The 23,523-nt window shown below is 35.4% G+C and overlaps 1 protein-coding gene across 1 annotated transcript; it reads right to left on the reverse strand.

Annotated features, from left to right (window-relative positions):
* Window positions 1–1,843: 1,843 nt before the first annotated feature.
* On the reverse strand, window positions 1,844–23,251 carry LOC140444385 (testicular acid phosphatase homolog). The gene is made up of 3 exons (XM_072536140.1): window positions 23,093–23,251; window positions 10,098–10,196; window positions 1,844–2,871 (listed from the first exon to the last, which is right to left on the reverse strand). Exons 1-3 carry the CDS (start codon window positions 23,186–23,188, stop codon window positions 1,948–1,950), a joined length of 1,119 nt encoding a protein of 372 aa, XP_072392241.1. The 5' UTR covers window positions 23,189–23,251; the 3' UTR covers window positions 1,844–1,947.
* Between the last annotated feature and the right edge of the window lie 272 nt (window positions 23,252–23,523).

Below are 23,523 nucleotides of genomic sequence, written 5' to 3' on the forward strand. Positions count from 1 at the left end.
ACAGGAGGTACAACAACAAGAACTGGGGAAAGATGGAGAAGAAAATGAATTAACTAGACCCCCAACGCTAGAGGAGGTCCAAACGGCAATTCACATACAAAAAAGCCATAAAGCACCGGGAATAGATAAAATATAGCAGAACTACTCAAGCAAGGAGGAAGGAATTTGACACAACAGATGTACCAGCTAATACGAGAGATATGGATAGAAAAAGAAATTCCCCAACAATGGAAGAAAAGTATAATCTGCCCTATTCATAAAAAAGGAGACAAACTGTTGTGTCAGAATTATAGAGGCATCTCTTTACTTTGTTCGGGATACAAAATACTCACAAACATCATTAATCGAAGACTACAACCTCTTACGGAAAAAATCTTAGGGGAATATCAAGCAGGGTTTAAGCAAAATAGATCTACCATTGACCAACTATTTACAGTTAAACAAATACTAGCCAAAGCATGGGAATATGACATGGAGGATTACAATCTCTTTGTAGGTTTTAAACAAGCCTATGATTCAATAGATAGAACAATTCTACCTAATATATTGAAAGAATTTGGCATACCATCAAAATTAATACGACTAGTGCAAATGACAATGACAGAAACAGAAGCACAGGTATGTATTCAGGGACAGATCACTGATGCGTTTACGATAACGCAAGGACTGAAACAAGGCGACGGACTAGCTCCAACGCTCTTTAATCTTGTTCTTGAATATGTAATTAGACGGTTGACGGTGAGCGGAAATAAGATACTTACAAACAAGTCTACCCAATTAGCAGCATAGGCAGATGATATAAACATAATGAGCAGAACAGTGAATGCAGCGGAAGAAACCTACGTTGAGTTGAAACAGAGGGCAGAAGCAGTAGGGCTAGCAATAAATACAAATAAAACAAAACTACTCATACAAACCAGATCAAATAGACCGGTGCAACAACACTTTATTGACGATATAGAACATTTAAATAGATTCACATACCTAGGAATGGATCTGGTCGCAAGCAATGAAGAAGAACCGGAAATAAATAGAAGGCTTGTGCTGGCAAATAAAGCCTATTTCGCGATGGGCCACATATTCAAATCGCGAGACGTACACCGGAAAACAAAACTCCGGGTCTATAAAACAATAATCAGACCCATAGTAAGTTATGGTTGTGAAACATGGGTGATGACACAGAAATCTGCCAATGCATTAGATGTGTTTGAAGGAAAAATATTACGTAGGATCCTGGGCCCAATAAGTGAAAACAACAACTGGCGAATTAGGTATAATAGAGAAATATACAAGCAATATAGCGAACCAACTCTAGCACAACATACTAAACTGCAGAGACGTCCGCATGCATGAGAATAGAATCCCAGAAAATTATTAAATGCAAGAATGCAGGGAAAAAAACCTGTTGGAAGACCTAAAAAGAGATGGGAAGATGAAGTCGATGAGGATGCCAGGAACTGCCTGGGAACGCGTTCATGGAAAAGAACAGCGGTAAATCGAGATGATTGGAGAAGCCTGTTGAAGGAGGCCAAGGCCCGATTTGGGCTGTAGCGCCATTGGATGGATGGATGGATGGATGGATGGTGTTCTGCGATCTGATGTTCCATGTAGTAATTCTCATCTAGGTTTTGGATATTTTTCTCTCGTCCTTATTTCTTGCCGTGGTCGTCTTCATAGTATAAATTTGGTTCCAAGGCGTCACATTGTTTCTTTGAGCAGTGTTCGTTTTTACGATTGCTAGGTTGCCAACTTTTTTAATAACCCTCCACGTTTTATCCGGGCTTGGGACCGGCTGTAGTGATGAGAATAGGAGAGAACATTGGAGAAGAAAAAACACAAAAAATAAACAGCTATTGAATTTTTTTTACAAAATTTATACATTTAGAATTTTGGATTCAAAGCTGAATTATATACAATAATTAAATAACAAATAAAATTTGTTAATAATCACGCTGACTTATCTGCGTTACATTCATTTTCCCAACTATCTTTATCAACGCTTATATTTATCAACACCTTTTTGTAAAAATCGTACCTACAAGCACTTACACAATTTCCGATTTTTACTCCTACGACAGACTCGGTTTTAAAGCCGTCTTTAAAATATATATTCAAGTATGGTTCTCCAGCCGAACTTCTATACAGCTCCCAAATAATCGTAGAACAAAATTGAGGAGGTTTGTAGTTGTAATCTCCGAACGTATTTAAAATAGACGCAATAGTACCGTCGTGTGCAGAAAGCATCAAAAATTTAGGATTTGTACCATTTAAAATTCCGTCAAAATAATCGTTAAGATAATTAAAAAACGGTCCCACTTTAAAGCGTTGCAAGCTGGGCGTAAAAGTTTCTGTACTGAATGAAAGTCCTGCCAATTCAGCGAGCTCTTCTTGGTTTATTTCATTGGCCCAATCTGGGACGTACGAAGAATTAGTTTCGTTGTAGATATAAAGCACAGTCCAAAGATTTCGAAATAGATCCAAAGTGGTGTTCCAGCCAGTTTTGCTATCAACAAATTCTTTAAGCTGCGTGTGGTTCTTCATTACATTCTTAAAATACTCAGAGTCTACGGTCTCTTTGTACAGCTTGTCAAAATTCTCACATTTCTTTTTCATAGCGAGCACAGAATCGTCTGAATATGACACTGTGTGGATAGGTACCGGGTTCCAAGGTAAATCTTGAGGCCATTCAACAGGATCGGGGCTTTCGTCGGGGTAATATAAGCCAGCTAAGTTGGACGCTGCAGAATTGAGGGTTCTATCCACATCTGTAGAGCGAACAAATAGTTCTGTAGGGTAGTACCGACTAGATAGGAAGTTCTTGTAACGGCGTCGAAGCCATTGTCCCAGTTGAAATTGATGAACTTTTCCTTTCTGTAACAATAAAAAAATATATTATTAAAAGCAGGAAAATAAAATGAAAAGCTCGACAAAAATTTTTCGGTAATTTTATGGGGAAGCCCAAGAAACAAAGTGGTAAACTTTCTGGAATTTTTTTTGGGGTGTGAAAATTTACATTCTCAGCAAAATTCAGCAGAATGGACAACAAGGATGACCCCTTGGTTATGTGTATCATCATCATTATTGGTTCTACACCCCTATAAAAGAGCCTCGACCTTTCTAAGTCTATTACGCCAGTCAGTTCTATCCATTGCCAACTGTTGCCAGTTTGCTGCGCCTATTTTTCTACCATCCTCATCTACACCATCCCTTCATCTGAGTTTTGGCCTACCCCTACTTCTACTTCCCACAGGTTGTGACATAAGGATTCTTTTAGGAGGGTTGTTCTGCTGTGATCTTGCCAGATGTCCTGCCCATCTTAGTCTTCCTATTTTTATAAGAGTTACTACGTCTTTACCACCAAATATATGTTGTATATCTGTGATATATCTCGTAGTTGGACCTCCTTCAAACACCATTTTCACAGATGCCATCGAATATTCTTCTCAGGATCCTTCGTTGAAATATAAGCAGGAGATTTTCATCTGCCTTGAAAAAGATCCATGTCTCCGACCCATATGTCAACACTGGTTGTATAAGGGTTTTGTATGTGGTTATTTTTGTTTTTTGGCTTAAGTTTCTGCTTCTCATATGTCTACTCAGCCAAAATAGAATTTGTTTGCTAGGATTATTCTTCGCTTGATTTCTTCCGTCATCACGTTCTCCTTGGTGATTAGGGAGCCTAAGTATGTGAATTTGTCCACCACGTCAAAGGTAGAGTTATCAACCGTGAATTGGTGGCCGATGTTTCTGGCTCTATTGCTGGGTGTTGATGCCATTATCTTAGTTTTCTCCTCATTTACTTGCAGGCCCATATTTTTTGTGACATTTGACAAGGTGGTATACATTTCTTCTATCTTGCGTATTGTGCGGACAACTAGGTCAACTTCTTCTTCTTATGGTGCCGTGCACCTATAGTGCGTTGGCGAATTATCTTAAGGTCAGACGTCTGTCTTTTGCGGCATGCAAAAGTTCGCCAGTGTTAGTTACGCCTGTCCAGTTCTTTATATTTCGCAGCCACGACATTTGTTTGCGACCTACTCCTCTCTTGTCCTCAATCTTTCCTTGGATAATTAGTTGAGGGATTGCGTATTTTTCCCCTCTCAGGATGTGGCCCAGGTATTAAATCTTTCGTGCCTTGATCAAGCTGAGCAATTCTCTCTCAGTATTTGCTCTTCTTAGGACTTCCTCGTTTCTCACCCTAGGTCAACATCATCTGCATATGCCAAAATTTGGGATGATTTATTAAAAATGTTTCCTCTGTTGTCTATTTCGACTTTGCAAACAACTTTGCGCATTGTAGCCTTAACCAATCTTATCAGTTTATCGGATATGTGGAATTCATCCATGGCTTCATACAATTTATTTCTTAGGACACTATCATAGGCCGATTTAAAATCTACGAAAAGATGGTATGTGTCGATATTGAATTAATTGGTTTTTTTCAGTATTTGCCTTAGCACAAAGATCTAGTCTGTTGATCGACCAGGCCTAAAACCACTTTAATATTCGCCAAGAAGCTCCTCTGAATATGCACTTAGACGACCATATAAAATACTCGAAAATATTTTGTATACTGTATTAAGGAGGGTTATTCCCCTATAGTTTCTACATTCCAATTGATCACCCTTTTTGTGTAGCGGGAAAACGGGCATAACCCTTGGTTATGTGTATAACAAACAAATTATGTAAATAATGAACTGAATCGAGAGGCTCGAGCTGTTGCTTTAAAGAAGAGGATCCCCTCTTTTACTTATGGGTGCAATTGGTGTGTATCTTGCAGTGATACAAAAATGCTAATGTGGAAAATATTATTGATAGTTTATTTAAGAAAAATTTTGTAATCGGAGGTTGACTCTTCTATTAAACGTGACATTGCTTCTCTGCATGATTCTTTTTAAATTGTTTATGTAGAGAATTTGAACAATATTGAGAGTAAGTTCCAAATGATGATGAGATTATGTTAAGGGAGAAGAATATCCAGCTAATCCATATATTTACTAATTTTCCTTATGTTAAAGACAAAAATATTTATGCTACTGGTGGCTTAACAATTAACCATCATAATAACATAGTCAAAACTGGAAATAAAGATCTACCAAGAGTAAATGTTCAAAAAGACAATCTGAAGAGTCCTGACACTAATACAGCTACTAATGGAAAGAATGTTACATAAAATCCTTTTATTTCAACTGCTACTGCTATGAGTAAGGCTACACCTACTGCATCCACGTCTTGTTACTTATCTAATACTGGACATGTTATCATCATAAACACTAACTACAGCTTTACAAATAATTCAAGTATATTAAATAATGAATATGCAAACACAAATATGGTTGGTTCCGATGCCAATGTGGATTTTAGAGCAATAGAAAGAATGAGATTTTGCGTTTTAATAATGTTTCTCCAGGTGTTACCTCTAATAATGTTCTGGTAAAGCAACTGACTTCCAATAATTATTACAGTTCTTTCAAAGTTGGTGTTCGTGAGAGCAAATTGGATGCTATGCTGAATTCACCATGTTTGTCAAGCATTATTACAGTTAGAAAGTTTATTAACAATCCTCCGCGTAGATTTAAAAGCAATAAGAAATCTGTAGAAAATAACATAAACAGAAATAATTTTTTATGAAATCTTATCAGCAGCTCTCTGTAGTATATTATCAAAATGGCTTAGAACAACATTGCATCTATTCTGCAACAATCCTTCTTCTAATGGATATGATATTATCATCTTGGTGGTAACGTGGCTCTGCCAGGAAATTGTTGATGCTGAACTTGGTTTGATTGGTTATTCCATATGTAGGAAATATACAGGGAGGCGTACCGAAAACGAAACAGATGCATTTACTGGCAGATGATTCCTTTTTAAAAAAAACGCTTGGACCCGTCGATTTTTTTATCGAGGGGGAAACAAAATTGGCATAAAATCACATTAACATTTGCAGCCCCCTAAGCGGGGGTGGCACCATCCCTAAAATCTTAAATGGAAAGGGGGGTCGAATGATCCATCATTTAAAAGGTCTTTCAACTCCCTTTACAATTATGTAAAATTCATGTACTTCAATTCAGTAGTTTTGGAGATTTATTGATTTAAAGTTTAAATACATCATCGTAAGAGGAGATCAATACATAGCAGCAAAGTTGTTAAAAAATAAAGAATGAACTGACCTGTCTGCCGAGTAAATGTTGAAAATGACCACCATTACTTTCCATGCAATAATAAAGATTTTGCTGAAAACGTTGCCGGACATTTTGCAATATTTGAGGAGTAATTTGATGGCACTCATTCACAATTCTTTGTCGTAAATCTTCTAAGGATGTTGGCTGAGTAGCATAGATTTTGCTTTTTAAGTAACCCCACAAAAAGAAATCCAAAGGTGATAAATCTGGCGATCTTGGGGGCCATTCAACGGCACCTCTTCTACCAATCCATTGACCTGGAAAGGTCTGATCTAAACAATGCCGAACTCTTAATGCGTAATGTGCCCAACCATCCTGTTGGAACATCAACATATTCTCAACGTATCGACCATCATTCTGATTTTCAATTATATCTGTTAGCGCAGGATCTATGGCATTTTGCAGTAATTCCAAATACATTTCACCAGTCAAATTTCCAGGTAAGAAAAAAGGACCAACCAAATGATCGCCAAAAATGTCAGCCCAAACATATTTTTGTGGCTGCTGTGTGTGTACCTCATGGTAAATTCTGGGATTAGAGTCCGACCAATATCGACAATTATGACGATTTACTTCGCCATTTAAAAAAAAGGAACATTCGTCGGAAAAGCAAATGTTAAATAAAAATTGTTCATCGTTTGTAATTCGTTCACTCATAACTTCACAAAATTCTAATCGCTTATCAAAATCGTCTTCATTAAGTTCTTGTACAAGGTGAATTTTATACGGATGAAAATTATGGGCCTTTAGAATCCGTTGGATAGTACGTCGACTAACACCACACGAAGTTTGCAATTTGCGGGTACTTAATGTAGGATCTACAATAACTTGCCCTAAAACCCCCACTTCTGTTGCTTCGTTCCTTATAGGATTTTCAATATTACGTTTTTTATTGGCGACTGATCTAGTTTCCCGAAATTTAGCTACAAGTTCTAGAACATATTTTCGGTGCACATTATTGTTCTCATGTCGCTCATTAAAAATTTGTGCTGTTCTATTAGCGCACTGATTATTTCCGAAAAATATTTCAATAATTTCAACCCTTTCTGCCGTGGAATATACCATGGTTAATTTATGTATAAAGCAATAAATGATATTTTAACAACAAAGATTGGCCAAATCAATCGCAAACTAATGTACTATTTCCTATTTAAAATAAGTACGTGGCATTCTCTACTTATCTTTCTTCAAGAAACAACTTTTTTTGTCACAAAGGACACTTCAATTGCTATTTTTATTATTAATAAACCATGGGCGTAGTAAATAAAAGCATTTACTTATCAAGAAAATGCTTTTACTCAAATTTCTTCTGAAAGAAGTACAAACTAATTTGATGTACCTATTAAAGTCTACTTTAAACTTTAAATCAGTAAATCTCCAAAACTACTGAATTGAATACATGAATTTTACATCATTATAAAGGGAGTTGAAAAACCTTTCAAATAATGGATCATTCGACCCCACTTTTCATTTAAGATTTTAGGGATGATGCCACCCCCGCTTAAGGGGCTGCAAATGTTAAAGTGATTTTATGTTAATTTTGTGTCCCCCTCGAAAACAAAATCGACGGGTCCGAGCGTTTTTTCAAAAAAGGAATCATCTGCCAGTAAATGAATCTGTTTCGTTTTCGGTGCGCCACACTGTATAGACTTAATTTTTACTGGCAAAACACGTAGTGATGGCATTATTATTGCTGTCAGTAACTGCTTTTTCTTATCATAAATTAATATTCCTGATGGTGATATTTATTGTAAACTCACCACCCAGTTGAAGATCTAAAGTATATGAAGCTCATTGTTTACCTTTAGAATACCTATGTAACATGTTTCTTGACAATATTATATACTCTGTCTGTGATTACAATGTTGCTGGCATTTCCTGAACTAACGAGATCAATGGTTGTTGGAAGACGATCATCAGCCGATGTTGAGTTGATTGTTGAGTACTATTTTCTGTATAATGTTTATCAGTTAAACATAATACTGATTATTTATAATGGAATGATAGACTTAGTATGTATGGAGAATGGGACAACAGAGAGAGATGGAAACGGTTGAGCGAGGGAAGGCAGTGAATACTGTAGAATACATTGCATATCTAAGAATGAGGTAAAATATGATTTTCTGTATGCGTATTATGAAAGGTTTAACAACATATTTTTATTAATAAACTTTGATCAACTATTTTTCAATTTGAATGCCGAGAAATGTGTTGAAATGTTTTACAATATTTTGTATGAATATATAAAACAGCATGTTCCTTTCATCACCACTAAAAATAATATAAATATAAAAATAAGATATTCCCTCTATGGCTCGATAGAGAACTGAAGCATCTTATCAATTTAAAGAAAGATTGTCATGCACAGTATAAAAGAACATACTGCATTAGCAATTATGATGAATTTTGTAGAGGCTGTTGCATGTCGTTTATAAAAAATAGTGAGAAATCGTTAAATTACAATATAAAATCTTTTTAAAATTTGGTTAATTGTAAGAAAAATAATTTTAATATTCCAAGTTACATGAAGTTGAATGATTCTGTTTTTAGTGAACTGCAGTCAATTGTTAATGCTTTTGCCAATTGCTTTAGCAGCGTCCATAATGCTTCTTTTTCCTGCCTGGACGAGTGGAGTCATAGACCTGATATCAGTCACAGCCATATACACTCCGTAACTATTAAAATTTGTGAGATTTTGGCATACTTAGTGTCGTGTTAGACACTTAGACCTTAGTCTGCAGCTTAGAATCCGAATTATCAGATGTTACGTTTTTCTGCTTTACTGTATGGCTGTGAAAGTTGGACAATGGACTATAAATAGAAAAAAGAATAGATGCCTTTGAGATGTATATATACAGACGAATGTTGAGAATTCCATGGGTACAAAGAGTTACTAATGTTGAGGTACTTCGTCGCATGTGTAAACAAAAAGAATTACTAAGAATAATCAAAGAGAGGAAAATGCAATACTTGGGTCATATGTTGAAAGGCGAAAAATACGAATTACTTCAAGTTATACTGAAAAGAAAAGTACAGGGCAAAAGATTAGTAGGAAGATGCCAGAAGTCGTGGCTGAAAGACCTGAGGAGATGATTCGACAGCTCATCCGTAGAAATCTTCCGCGCAGCAGTTTCCAAAACTACAATTGCTATTTGGATCGCCAACCTTCGAAAGGAGATGGCGCCATGAGAAGAAGTGTCTTGTGTTTTGTACCTACTTGTCAATGGTCGAGATACAATATCCAGATAAGTTGTATTTATTATTTGATTTATTATAACAGAGCCTTTGTTAAGCTCATATACAAATCTAGGGATAAACACCAGACCAGGTAAGATCGTCCACGAACACGACGGACTGATGATCTAAACCGTTGCCAGCAAAAATGCGTGCAAGAGGCACAAAATTGAAACAAATAAAAAACTGTGAAGGATATCTATGTCCAACAGTTAATGATTTGTTAGATTGTTTTATAGTGTAATTGTCTAGTAAACTTTTGTATTAATGTTTGTCATTAATTGGTGTATGTAATAATTAATCTACCTCTCATTTAATTAGATGTGTACTTTACAAATAAAAGGCAGATATCGAGTACAGTTTTTATTAAATCTTGTCCAAGTACTTTCGCTCTCAGAACATCTTCAGGGGCATCTGATATAAGCCAAGAAACGGTTTTTTAAGTGAGAAAAAATTAGTTATATTATATATATATATATATATATATATATATATATTTATTGTTTGATTTTAGTAGTATGATTAATTGATTGATTATCACTATAATTGTCAAGTGTTACCATGTACAAATAGTAATTTTGACATGATCCATCATGCCATAATTAATGGCTGATATGTATCATTTATAAAGATAAGAGCACACAAATATAAATGTATAACAAATATATATGTTTTACTTACATTCACTAGTTCTCCGATGCCATCTGGCCAATACTTAGCATCAACATAAGGATCGTTAGGAAAAGATGCCACAGGTGCTCGATCGCCATGTCTATAACACTAAAAAAGAACAATTATATACTAATTTGAGCAAACAATAAAGCATTTATAGATATATATATATATATATATATATATATATATATATATAAACTTTCGAAAACTTTCGAAACTCTCTCCCGCTGCTAAACTTTCGAATACGAAAGCCAAAGCACTTAGTGGCCTTAAGGACTTACCCCAAAAACTTCTTGGAAAAAGCTGCAGATTTTGTTCAAATGACTGGTTTGATCTTTTCAATTTTAGAGTTCTATTTAAAGGAAATTGTCTAACACGAAATACTGTACTAAGTACTAAGTACTGATAAAAAAACAAACTTACCTAATTGTTAAGTAATACAATATTTTTAGAAATCATACTGAGAAACGAATAATATATTCTAGTTTGCGAGAAATAGTTAATGAGTACTTATATGCCTTTCCAAATGTCGAAAAAATCGATAATATCATAAGAAGTATGTGATAAGGGTAATTAGAATGATATGATATTTATATAAAATATTATACAATGATATTTTCTAAGAAGGCACTAAAAACATAGTAAAAAATAATATTGTCACGCACACTAAAAATTGAGTGAACAGAATACCGAATGAACTCCTAAAGTACGGAGGACCAGATCTGACCAAACAACTATTAAAACTAGTCCAAAAAATAATAGAACAAAACAGAATTCCTTAAGAACGGAGATCAAGCATCCTAATACAGTAAAACCTCCCTTAACCGAAACCTTTTTAACCGAAACGGCTGACAGTTTCAATAATTTCGTCAATAAAAAGTAAATGTTTGTCGCGAAACGTAAACAATTCCGTTAATTTCACTCACCAATTGATGTCTATGTGTGTTGGGAAATCACAAAAACCAAGAGCTCTAAAAGATATTTCCGAAAAGGCATTTTAAGGTATAGAAGCCAAAAAAGTTCATGGATGTCGACCACTTTATTTTTAGAATGGTTTGAAAATGAATTCCTCTCAAGTGTAAAATCCTTTTTAAAATCAAAAAACCTTCTCATCAAAGCATTGTTGCTTGTTGACAATGCGCCCTCACCCTCAACATCTACAAAATGGTGACAATTGTCAGATTTTTGCCACCGAATATCACAAGCTTAATCCAGCCGTTAGACCAGGGAGTCATAGAGACATTGAAGAGACATTATAGAGAAGCATTCTTAAGACATCTGTTATTACAGGAGACGAATTAATTCAAAAGTATTCCCGAAATTCTCAAATCTTTTATAATGAAACATTTTTATTGGTGAGCTGAGTCGTGGGCCAAGATCAAATCTTCAACTTTGGAAAAATGCTGGAACAAACTTTTTGATACGATTTTGATTGACGATCCTGAAGAAGAAAATGGTAAGAAAACGACAGAAGAAATTAAACCTTTCATTAAAAATTTGCCGGGACATGACGAAATTAACTAAGAAGAGATACGTGACTGGTTAGCAGCTGATGACTCAGAACGTGAATTCATCGACCAGAACATCATTGATATGGTTCTTTATCAAGACAACCTGAGCATATCAGATGACGAAGATGACGACCCAAGAGGCAACAGGCAGCACAAGACCGTCGACGAGATTTTCAATGCTATAGAGGAAAGAATTTTATACAGTATGCCTAATTAGTTAGGGACACGACTAGATTCTTAATTTTTGTTGTCATTACATAAAGTTTTGTCCTTTTCAGATTGCTTTACGTTTCGTCGAACAATCGAATGAGGCAAACTTATGACGTTCTGCAAATTAACGATGGAGGGAGAGAGTAAAAACGTTGTCAAACGAAAACGCAAAAAAATAGCAGATTTCTTTAAAAAAACATGTTAAACTTGTTCATTTTCCTTAATTTTATTACTTTATTTTGGATTTACTTATTAGAAAACATTACGAAATCAACTCATAGTATTTTTTAATACCAATACTTTGATCAAGAATATTATAAAAAACAATGTTATTTTTAACCAATTCTTGTTATCCGAAACGGCCTCCCCCCCAATTATTTCGGTTAACGCAGGTTTTACTGTACCTCTCTTCAAAAAGGGAGACCAACTGAACCCGGAAAATTACAGAGGAATTCATTTTTTAAACATAACACTAAAATTAACAACCAAAGTGATAACAAATAAATTGAATGAAATTATACCACTAGCAGAAGAACAACAAGGTTTTACAACAAGTGCAAGAGAAATCATTAGAATACAACCAATCGGAATATCTATGTTTCGAGAACCTTAAGAAGGCATTTGATTGGGTCAAATTTAAGGGCGTTATCCACTTATTATACGCAAGAGAGATACCTCTAGGAATAATCAAAACGATCGAAAATATCTACCTAAAGAACACAATACAGGTAAAAGTAAAAGAAGAACTAACCGACCCTATTAAAGCTGGCAATGCGATAAAACAGGGAGATTTCCTGAGTCCTCTATTGTTCAAGCTGATTATGGATGAAATAATGAAAAAAGTAAGAACTAAAAAAGGATACCAAATGGGAAAAACACCACTTAATAAAGCGAAGATAATTTACAACGTATACTGCACCAATTTAATATAACCGCCAAAAAATTTAACATGTTAATTTCCCCAAAAAAGACAAAATGCATGGTTACAACAGCAAATTTACTAAGATGTAAATTGAAGCTGGAAGGTCAGATAATAGAACAAGTGATGGGGCTTAAATATTTAGGCATCACATTATCTAGCTACGGAAAGCTCGAAACTGAAGTGGAAGATCAAGTGAATAGAGCAAACAGAGCCACAGGCTGCCTGAATGAAACAATATGGAGAAATAAAAATATCGGGCAAGAAATGAAAGGCAGAATTTGCAAAACAGTCATCAGACCAATAATAATATACGCGGCAGAAACATGACTTGTCACAGAGAGCACAAAAGGGATGTTAGAAACAGCAGAGATGAAAACACTTAGAAAAATTGATGGTACGACACTATGGGGCAGAGCTAGAAGTACAGATATACAACGTAGCTGCAAGGTGGAGAACATCGAGAACTGGGTAAGAAATAGAAGAGTAGAATGGAACGATCATATAAGCCAAATGACAAAAATTAGAGTAGTAAAGACGGCAAGAGACGGTTCCCCAATAGGAAGACGATCAATAGGAAAACCACGAAAACGATGGAACGACAACTTACTGGAGGCACATTGAAAAACAGACAGAGTCATGTCTACATAAGAAAAAGAAGAAGACTAAAAATTGTTTTTATTTTTATAGACAAATTATTTAAAATAATAAATGAAAAATGTATTTTTTCACTAAACCGTGAAAATTTTCTATTAATTATATATTTTTTGTTCAGTGAAACAACTCGACATTAATTTAGATAACACCTTCAATTGTTTGAATATTTAATTATATATAATGTGTGCTATCTATCCACTTATGCCGATATTTTCATCGACATTTCAAGTGGCATACCTATATATTATTATAAAAAATGCTAATACGAGTATTAGACAATTATAAAATATGTACATATAAATTGCACAAATAAAATAAAAATAGATTATCTATTTTAGAATTAACATTTAGAATAAGGCTAAAAGTATTATACATTAATGGAATGGTGTTAAAAATTAACATAGGTACATTATGTAATACAATACCTATTTTGCGCTCAACACTACTACTGCGGTTGGACTGTTTGGGATTCAACCACTATTTTTTTGAATATTATTTATAACTTAAAAGATCTAATTTCAGGTTAAAGAATTATAATAACTACAATAAAAATAAATTTTATATATAATATTTTGTAAAGACAATCATCATCACCACCAGCCCTTTGCGTCCACTGCTGGACATAGACCTCCCTCATTTTTGTCCATTGTGCTCTATCTTGAGCACTTTTCATCCAATTTCTTAACATTTTCTTGAGATCGTCAGTCCAACGAGTAGGGGATCTTCCTCTACTTCTTTTGTCTAACCTCGGCCTTTACTCAAGGCCGAGGCTCGCACGACGTGTCTGGAGTTCCATTTCAGTGTGGCAATTCGGGAAATTACATCGGTAACTCCAGTTCTTCGTCTTAAGTCTTCATTTCCACCTCGGTCATGAAGCGATATACTTAAAATTGACCTTTACATTTTCCTCTGAGCTATTTGCAGCGTTTTAAAGTTTCGGCACCATAGGTCATCACAGGCAACACACGATGGTCAAATGTTTTAGGTTTTAAAGAAATTGGTATATCGCTTTTAATGATGTCTTTGAGTTTTCCATAGGCTGCCCATGCTAGGTTTATTCTTCATCGTAGTTCGCATGTTTGGTTGTCTCTTGTGATCTTTATTTCGTGTCCAATTTTATATTTTTTCACCAGCTCCACTTCGTTGTCTCCAATTTTGATATTCCCGCTATGTACTAGGTTTATCATGAATTCAACCTTGTATATCTGTAGTCAATGCGGCATGGTTGTAGTGCTTCCAAGATTTTGTCAAATTTATGTCAAAGGCTTTATGGAAATCTACAAAAGTCAGAACGAGTAGTCTATTGTATTCGATAGTCTTTCCTATTACCGTTTTAATGCTCTGTAGGTGATCATTTGTTCCAAATCCGGTACGAAATCCCGCTTGCTCTATGGGCTTGAAAACTCAAGATTTTTCTCTTAATACTTCTGGTACTTGATCTTCTCTGCTATTTGCTTTGTGTTGGTTTGTGTATTTGTAGAAGTCTTCAACTATTTTAAGGGTTTCCTCTCTGTTGGTTGTAAGATGACCAATTCTATCTTTAATCTTTATTATCTACCTTGTCCTGGTGCTTAGTCTTTTTCTCAATACTTTCATACTTCTACTGTTCTTAATGGTATCTTCGATTTGTCTTTGGTTGTATTTTCGAGTGTCTTGTCTAACAGCTTTGGATATTTCTTAATTTATTTTTTGTAGTTCGTCAGCTTAAGTTTCCGTCTCGCTTCTCATTTCTCCTTTTTTCTGCATAAGTTGCCTGGTATTTCGTCTAATCTTCTCTTCTTTTTGAATTCTATGACAGAATTTGTTTTGACTTTCCAGTAAGGCAGTTGTTAGTTTATTATTTGAGTCTTCTATACTATTTTCTGTTCCAGGACTACTAAGTATGTCGGAAATACATTGCTGAAAACTATCTTCATCCGATGGTTTCATCCATGGTTTTGATTTGTTTTTCTTTTTAATCATCTTATACCATTTCTTCTTTCTTTTTTAAACTTATTTCTATTTTACCTCGTACCATTCTCTATGATCGCTACTGGTAACAAATCTGTTTAGAACCGTGATATCTTAAAACGGTGTGTTTTTGTCCGTGATAATAAAATCTATTTCGTTTTGAATTGTTCCATTAGGACTTTACCATGACTTCGACATGGACAAAAATGTGGATGACAATTATATTTCTGAATATAAAAATGCTTAGCTGAACAAAATAGTTCTGCTCTACGTAATGGAAGCATGGACACTGACTGTTGCATCTATGAATCGGCTCAAAGCTTTCGAAATGTGGTGTTATAGGCGCATCTTACGTATATCCTGGGTTGACAGAGTTACTAATGTGGAGGTCCTGCGTAGAATGGGGAAAGAATGTGAAATTCTCATGACCGTCAAAACTAAAAAGTTGGAATATCTAGGACATGTAATGAGAAATCGAGAACGTTACGGCCTTCTCCAGCTGATTCTCCGAGGGAAAGTAAATGGTAAGAGAGGACCGGGAAGAAGACGCATTTCCTGGTTTCAAAATTTACGAAAGTGGTATAGCACGACTACCACTGAACTGTTCCGCGCTGCAATAAATAAAGTAAAGATAGCCGTGATGATCGCCAACATCCGGAACGGATAGGCACTTTAAGAAGAAGAAGAGCTGAACAAAGCAGCAATCTTTTTAGTTTAATTTTATGCCGAGTTAAATATTATGTTTATGAACAACTTTTAAAGTTTTTGAACTCTGCAAGAACCACCATCTGGAGGGAAACTCTCGAAAACTTTAACTTTGCGCATAGTACTTGCACTGCCTGGAACCTATTTAGAAAACTGGAACAAGACCCTAACATCCCGATAACTAACTCTTCATCACCAAACATAGAAAATATAGCAAAACGAATTGCCCGGCTCTCCAAAACCATTCATTGAAAAGATCATAAAAGAGAAGTACAATATCAGCTCAAAAAGATTAAAACTGCAAGTCAGCGAAGCCTGTCAATCATGAGGCAAATAGAGACCGAGGAAATTTTCAATACTAGACTTAATTGAGTGTAACAAAGCTGCAGTAGTTGACAAAATATTTCCCGAGTTCGTGGCTCCTAGATTTCTTTAACCAGATAATGACGATGCAAAAGCTCCCTAAACTATTCAAACAAAGCAAAGTCATTGCAATATAAAAACCTGGCAAAGACAATTTACTACCAAAGTGTTCTTTACAGACCAAACGCCTTTTAAGTGTATGCTATAAGATTTTTGAGAGTATAATATACGCGAGTGTTTTGCAATGTCAGCGGAAAGCAGTCTGTAGGACAAGCTGAATTTATGGCAGGAAGGAACAACAGTGATCAAGTTCTGTTTTTAAAATTTGTTTGTTTAAAATGGCTTATAAAAGAAAATTAAAATTGATCTGACACAGTATGGAAAGAAGGCTTACTACTTAAATTATATTAGATGGTACCGTGCCAATCATTTAATACCCTAATAAATCAAATACAGTGCGACAGAAATTATCAAATTAGATAACAACCAACTCCCGGATTGTCTTCACAGGGCATAAGGTTCCTTTTTTTGAGATGGGAAATTGTACGTTCCCTTAAAAAATGTAATCCTTGATCATCGACCAGTGTCTTAATAACTATAATGTTCGTTACTCAAATTATGTAATTTAAGGTATATCTGACCTCATTATGGAGCTAGTTCCAACTACTTTGTAGACTTTTTCAGATCCAAATGAATCCAAATTCATTTTGGATAATTTTTAAAAATTTTAATAATAAAATTTTACACCATTTTGCAAAAAGGAGCTTTTACTTCATTGTAAGTTTTTTAAACTATGGCATACAGCCAACCTCTGGGAATTTTCTTTTTAAATTTTAAAAATATTAATTTTTCTCGAGATATCGGGTCTTGAAAATGGCTATTTGCTCGCTTTTTAAGATCTTAAATTGTTTATAACTCGAAAACGATGCATTTACGAGAAAAGTTACTAACAACATGTTCAGAATGAGACAATTATCCTAAAAAACTTATTACAGTAAAAAAAAATTAATTTTACAATATGTTTAAAAAAAATAAAAATCTCGTGTCATTCATTATGTTTGTCCAAGCTAATATTCAAAAATTCCTGAACCGATCGTAATAAAATTTTGTGAAAGTGTATTTGTTGGTCCAACTTAGAAGATAGGATCTCGATGAATGACCCTTATTTTTTTTTAATTGTAAATTCAAAATGTTTTATACGACTTCACCTCTACAGTTTTAGTTCATTTGATCCATGTAGTTATAAAATATCACAAAATTACGATTAACAAACGTCATTTGTTCAGACATATTAACGAAACAAAACAAACAAAACAGAACAGCCAAAACAAACTCAAAAACAGAAAGGCCTACGTATTACCTATTTTCCCCTACGAAGTTGACACGAGCATACGTACTCATAATCCTTTAGATTTCTTATCTTTTAAAAATTCAGTGATTTTCACTTAATATTTTATCTTAAATATCTTACTCCAATATTCACTATTAAATATAAATGAAATATTTTTACTTATTTTCATATCCATAATCTTGATGAAATGCGAAATATTCGTAGAGATTAGATTAAAAAATATTAATATGTATTAAAAATTATCGTGTTTTAAAGATCGGCCTTTTGTCTGCGTTTATTGACACACACAGATAATAAAATCAATAAAGTTTAAAATGCAATGTTTTTCTTTCTTCTACTTCTTAGCCTTCTGTCGTCCATGCTTGGACATAGGCCTTTCCCAACTCCTTCCATCGGTCTCTATCCTGAGCAACATATTTCCAATTTGTTCCGGCTATTCTTTTAATGTCATCAACCCATCTCATCTGTGGTCTTCCTCTTGGTCGTTTACTTTCGTAAGGTCTCCAATGTTGTATTGTAGTATTCCAACGTTGGTCTTTTTGTCTAGCAGTGTGGCCCGCGAAGCTCCATTTAAGTTTGGCAATTTTTGTTGTTATGTCCTCAACTTTTGTTTTGAATCTTACCCAGTCATCCCTCTTTTTATCAGACAGTCGTATACCTAACATTGCTCCTTCCATTGTTCTTTCTGTTGTGACTAGTTTATTCATGTTTGCCTTGATTAGGGCCCAGGTTTGACATCCATATGTCATGATAGGAAGGATGGAAGGACCAATTATCGTTATTTTCTGACCTAACTTAATAAACAGCAAATACTTAAATCTAAGGGCTTACCCTATGGCTTACTCTTATTTTATCTATCAACTAATTCACTACAACTAACACGCAATAACATCATAGTACTATACCCTGCTTTTTGCACTAAACTGTTACACATTTACACTAACTCAAATGGTTTTGTCCTTATGAGTCTTCTCTTTAGTTCAGTGTTGTCAAGAAGCTGGATTGCCCCGATATTCACATGACTATGCAGCCTCTGATCGTGACTTGCTGCTGTTCTCTTGATTACTTCGATCACAGTTTCCATACCCAGGTCCTGGTGGAGGTTGCTGTTACGGATATACCAAGGAGCATCAACAATGTTCCGCAGTACTTTGTTTTTAAATCTCTGGATAATATGTAGATTACTAGCTTTGGTACAGTCCCAGAGTTGGCACTCATATACCCATACTGGCCTCAGTACTTGCTTGTAAATGGATAGTTTTTTATGAATGGATAATGTGGAATTTTTTCCAATCAGCCAATAAAATTTCTTATATCTAATCAAGCTCCCCCCTTTTCTTTTTGGCATGGACTGTCCAGCGCAGCCTTGTATCCAGGGTGATGCCCAAGTATTTTGCTGATGTTGCATAATTAACTTGGGTATCATTTATTCTAACTGGGAAATTTTCTATTTTTTTATTAGTAAGATTAATGTGTGCAGATTTAGTCTCATTTAATTTTATTCGCCATTTTCTGGTCCAGGTATGTATTTTATTTACTGATAGTTGCAACTTATCAGTCGTTTTTTCACTTGCGTCTCCTATCGCTAGTATGGCTGTGTTATCCGCGAAGGTGGCAATAGTGTTTTGTTCTTGTCTGGAATGTCACACGTATACAATAGATAGACGACCGGATCTAATACACTCCCTTGTGGCACGCCAGCTTTGATCTCCCTTAAGTCGGTGTATACTTCTTCTTGTTTTATTCTAAAATATCTATTCGCAATGTATGATTCTAAGATTTCTGAATACGGTTTAGGCATGAACGTTCTTAGTTTATAGTTTAAACCCACATGCCAGACTTGATCAAACGCCTGTGTACGTCCTAGCAGACTTTCTTTTCTTCTAATGTTTTTTTATTATATTCGTTATTCTGTGAACTTGATCTAAAGTGGAATGTTTATTTCTGAAGCCAAATTGATGATTTGGTATAAGATTTTTTCTTTCTATTATTGGTTATATTCTTTTCAATAAAAGTTTTTCAAGTAGTTTTAATATGAGCGGAAGGAGTGATATTGGTCGATAGGATGTCACTTCATTAGGAGGTTCACCTGGTTTGGCGACTTTTCAGAGTCCGGGAACATATTATCTCAATCTAAAAGCAACATTTATTAGGTGTATCAGCTTAACTATGGCTTTTCTTGGTAGATTTTTCAATAGTTCTACTGTTATGAGATCTTTTAAATCTCTGTTGATACTTCTCTAAATGATGTCAACGTTATTCTTTCTTCAGTTTGGAATGGTCTTCCCATCTTAGTTCTTCACCATCATTGTCGTTGGGTTTGAACGTGCTTTCTAGATGATCTGCAAATCGTTCTGCTTTCTCTTCGTTACTTCTAGCCCAGTTGCCGTTTTCCAACTTGATAGGAGGACAATGAATAATTGGTCTCTTCATTCGTTTTGTTGCCTTCCATAACGAATATACTGTGTTCTGGTCAGCTGTTAAATTACTTAAAAAAGAATTAATTGTTGTTTTTTTTTATATTCTGTATCTCCCTTTTTAGATTTTGTGTAGCATTATTTAGACTAGTTTTGACTTTCTCTGTATTTCTGCCTTTTTTTTCTTAACTTCCTTTTTTCTACTACGAGTTCTTGTTCTAGAAGTTATTGTGGAAGTATTTTCCCAAGCTACCTGTTGGATATTTTTTATAAAAACGTCATCAAGTTGCCTCGTGTTTCTCAATGGCACAGCAAGATTAATTTTGTGTTCAAGGTTTATTTTGAAGCTCTCCTAGTCAGTTTTTTATTAGATAATATTGGATTGAATTCTTTTTTGATCACTGTCTCACTCATAGTTAAAATTATTGGTGAGTGATCAGAGTTCATGTTCCAGCCGTCATTGATATCGAGATAGTTAGCTGAGATATTTGTGTAAATAAAGAAGTCTATCAGGTGTTGAATTTTGTTCCTATTGGTAGGCCAGTATGTTGGTCTCCCAGTAGATATTACTTTACCCTTTTGTTCTTTAACAGCTGACAATAGTTCTTTTTCTTTAGTTATAGTTAGCCCAAAGCCCCAGTGGGTATTCTTGTAATGGAGTGTCTAGGAGGACAATATATTGAACTTATATGATCTAGAGATAAGATCGAAAATAGAACAAGTCAAAAAATCTTTCGAAAAAATTAAAAGATATAATTCTCCAATAAAACTCGAAATTCGACTACGTTTATTAAAATGGTACGTCTGGTCGACTCTTCTCTATGCAATTAAAACGTGGACCCTTAAAACATCAATCGTAAGTAAATTATAGGCGAAATCGTAGGCTTCCACGGCCAGAGTCAGAATTATAGTTTATTCGTCTTCCGGGTTTGGACCGTGTCATTTGTGAGTGATCCAAAAGTGGGTTCATCTCGACGTTTCGCTACAATTGTATGTAGCTTCTTCAGGAGAACAAAAAAGAAAAAGAAACAAAAGACAGGAAGATGGGTAGTTAGCAACGGTAACTCAGTTACTCAACGCAACCAGAGGCGAATACTAACTACCAAGATGGGCATTTGGTCACAGTAACTCAACTACTCAACGCAGCCAGAGGTGAAAACCAAATGCCAGGACAGGGATTCACGTCCAACAGCTCAGAACACTAACGCGTCGAGAGGCAGGGAGTGAATCCGACGATTACTCCGCTACCGCTCTATTTATAGTCGCGGTGACCTGTCGTGTCGGGACGTATCGGCACACTCCGTGGCGCGAACGTCAAGAAGCGCGCGCTGGCCAATCATGTGGCTGCATCGTGGTAGCGGGACCGGACGGCGGCTCTAGACTGGGATTCCAGATGGGAGACAAGTAGTATCCTTCCTCTCGTAAAATGAGTTTTTTCGAACAATATGGAATGACCGGTTTCTTGGCAGTGTTCTGCAACTGCAGAATGGGAGAAAAGACCTGATCGAATGCATCTTTGATGCTCTTGAATCCGAGTTTTGACGGAACGACCAGTTTCGCCAATATACACTTGTCCACATGAACAAGGAATAGAATAGACACCACAGGAAGATAGGGGCGGTAATGGGTCCTTAGGAGAGGGTAGATATTGTGAGCCCCTTCTTTTATTCCAGGAAAATCCGCGAATCTCTAGAGATCCGAAAAAATCCACATAATATCAATCGAGAGGAAGGATACTACTTGTCTCCCATCTGGAATCCCAGTCTAGAGCCGCCGTCCGGTCCCGCTACCACGATGCAGCCACATGATTGGCCAGCGCGCGCTTCTTGACGTTCGCGCCACGGAGTGTGCCGATACGTCCCGATACGACAGGTCACCGCGACTATAAATAGAGCGGTAGCGGAGTAATCGTCGGATTCACTCCCTGCCTCTCGACGCGTTAGTGTTCTGAGCTGTTGGACGTGAATCCCTGTCCTGGCATTTGGTTTTCACCTCTGGCTGCGTTGAGTAGTTGAGTTACTGTGACCAAATGCCCATCTTGGTAGTTAGTATTCGCCTCTGGTTGCGTTGAGTAACTGAGTTACCGTTGCTAACTACCCATCTTCCTGTCTTTTGTTTCTTTTTCTTTTTTGTTCTCCTGAAGAAGCTACATACAATTGTAGCGAAACGTCGAGATGAACCCACTTTTGGGTCACTCACAAATGACACGGTCCAAACCCGGAAGACGAATAAACTATAAATTATAGGCCTTTGACATGTGGATCTACCAAAAGATCCTCAAGATTTCATGCATATCGAATATCTTAACGATGAAGTACTGCATAGAATAGACAAGGAACTTTTCAACACAGTGAAATTTATAAAAACATCATACCTAAGATATATACTGAGAAATAATAATTACCGATATACTCAACTAATAGTAAAAGAAAAGATCGAGGGAAAGAGTGGACTAGGAATAAAAATACTATCGTGGCTAAGAAACATCTAACAATGGACAGGGCTAAATTTTGAACAGGTAATAAGAACAGCTGAAGACAGAGGAGAGTTTGCAATAATTGTAATAACCAACCTCCATTGTGGAGAGCGTACTTTAAGAAGGAGAAAAAAAGACAAACAATCAAAGCTGTTCAAGAATTTGTATATCTTAGATCTCTTGTTGATAAAAAAATGATATGATCATTTTAAAGTTTTATAACATCAAAAAAACACCACATTATCCTGTATATCTGTATAAACTTCGGAATTATATTAATTTCATTTAACAAAATGAACTATATTCAAATCAAATCATTTCGTTTTAATGTCATTTATGATGTATTTCTAAAGGATATGTATAAATTAAAAAAATAGGCTTTATAACTAACAATCTTAACTTTAAAATAAATAATAAACCATCTAGGAGAACGATTACTTACCACAGCTACTCCAACAAGCTGATCACCATCGTTTTCTACCGATTTTCCTAAGCACAGTTGGAACAAAACTAACAACAACACCGCTATTTTCCGCATTTCGCCGCTGATATTATCAATACGAAAATGACTGATAAATTTCAAATCTTAATTTAAACCATTCCTCTTCCACCTTATCATTTTACTTTGTGGTCTAAGGTCAAGAATTAACAAAATTCGAATGAGTCAATTACAACATACAGGGTTGTGTCGAAATGAAGATGAAAGTGAGTTCGTTTGCTTAAATTATGTGTAATTAACGATGTTAATTCATTGAATTGGAATAAGGTAAACTACAAATTTTGAATATTAAAACCGGAGACAGAGTCCATGTATCGCTTCCATGCGTTATTTTGGGACGAATAATAGTTTTATATTCTCTTATTTTTTCTGCT

This window comes from Diabrotica undecimpunctata, chromosome 1, assembly GCF_040954645.1.
Source record: "Diabrotica undecimpunctata isolate CICGRU chromosome 1, icDiaUnde3, whole genome shotgun sequence".
Classification (NCBI taxonomy): Eukaryota; Metazoa; Arthropoda; class Insecta; order Coleoptera; family Chrysomelidae; genus Diabrotica; species Diabrotica undecimpunctata.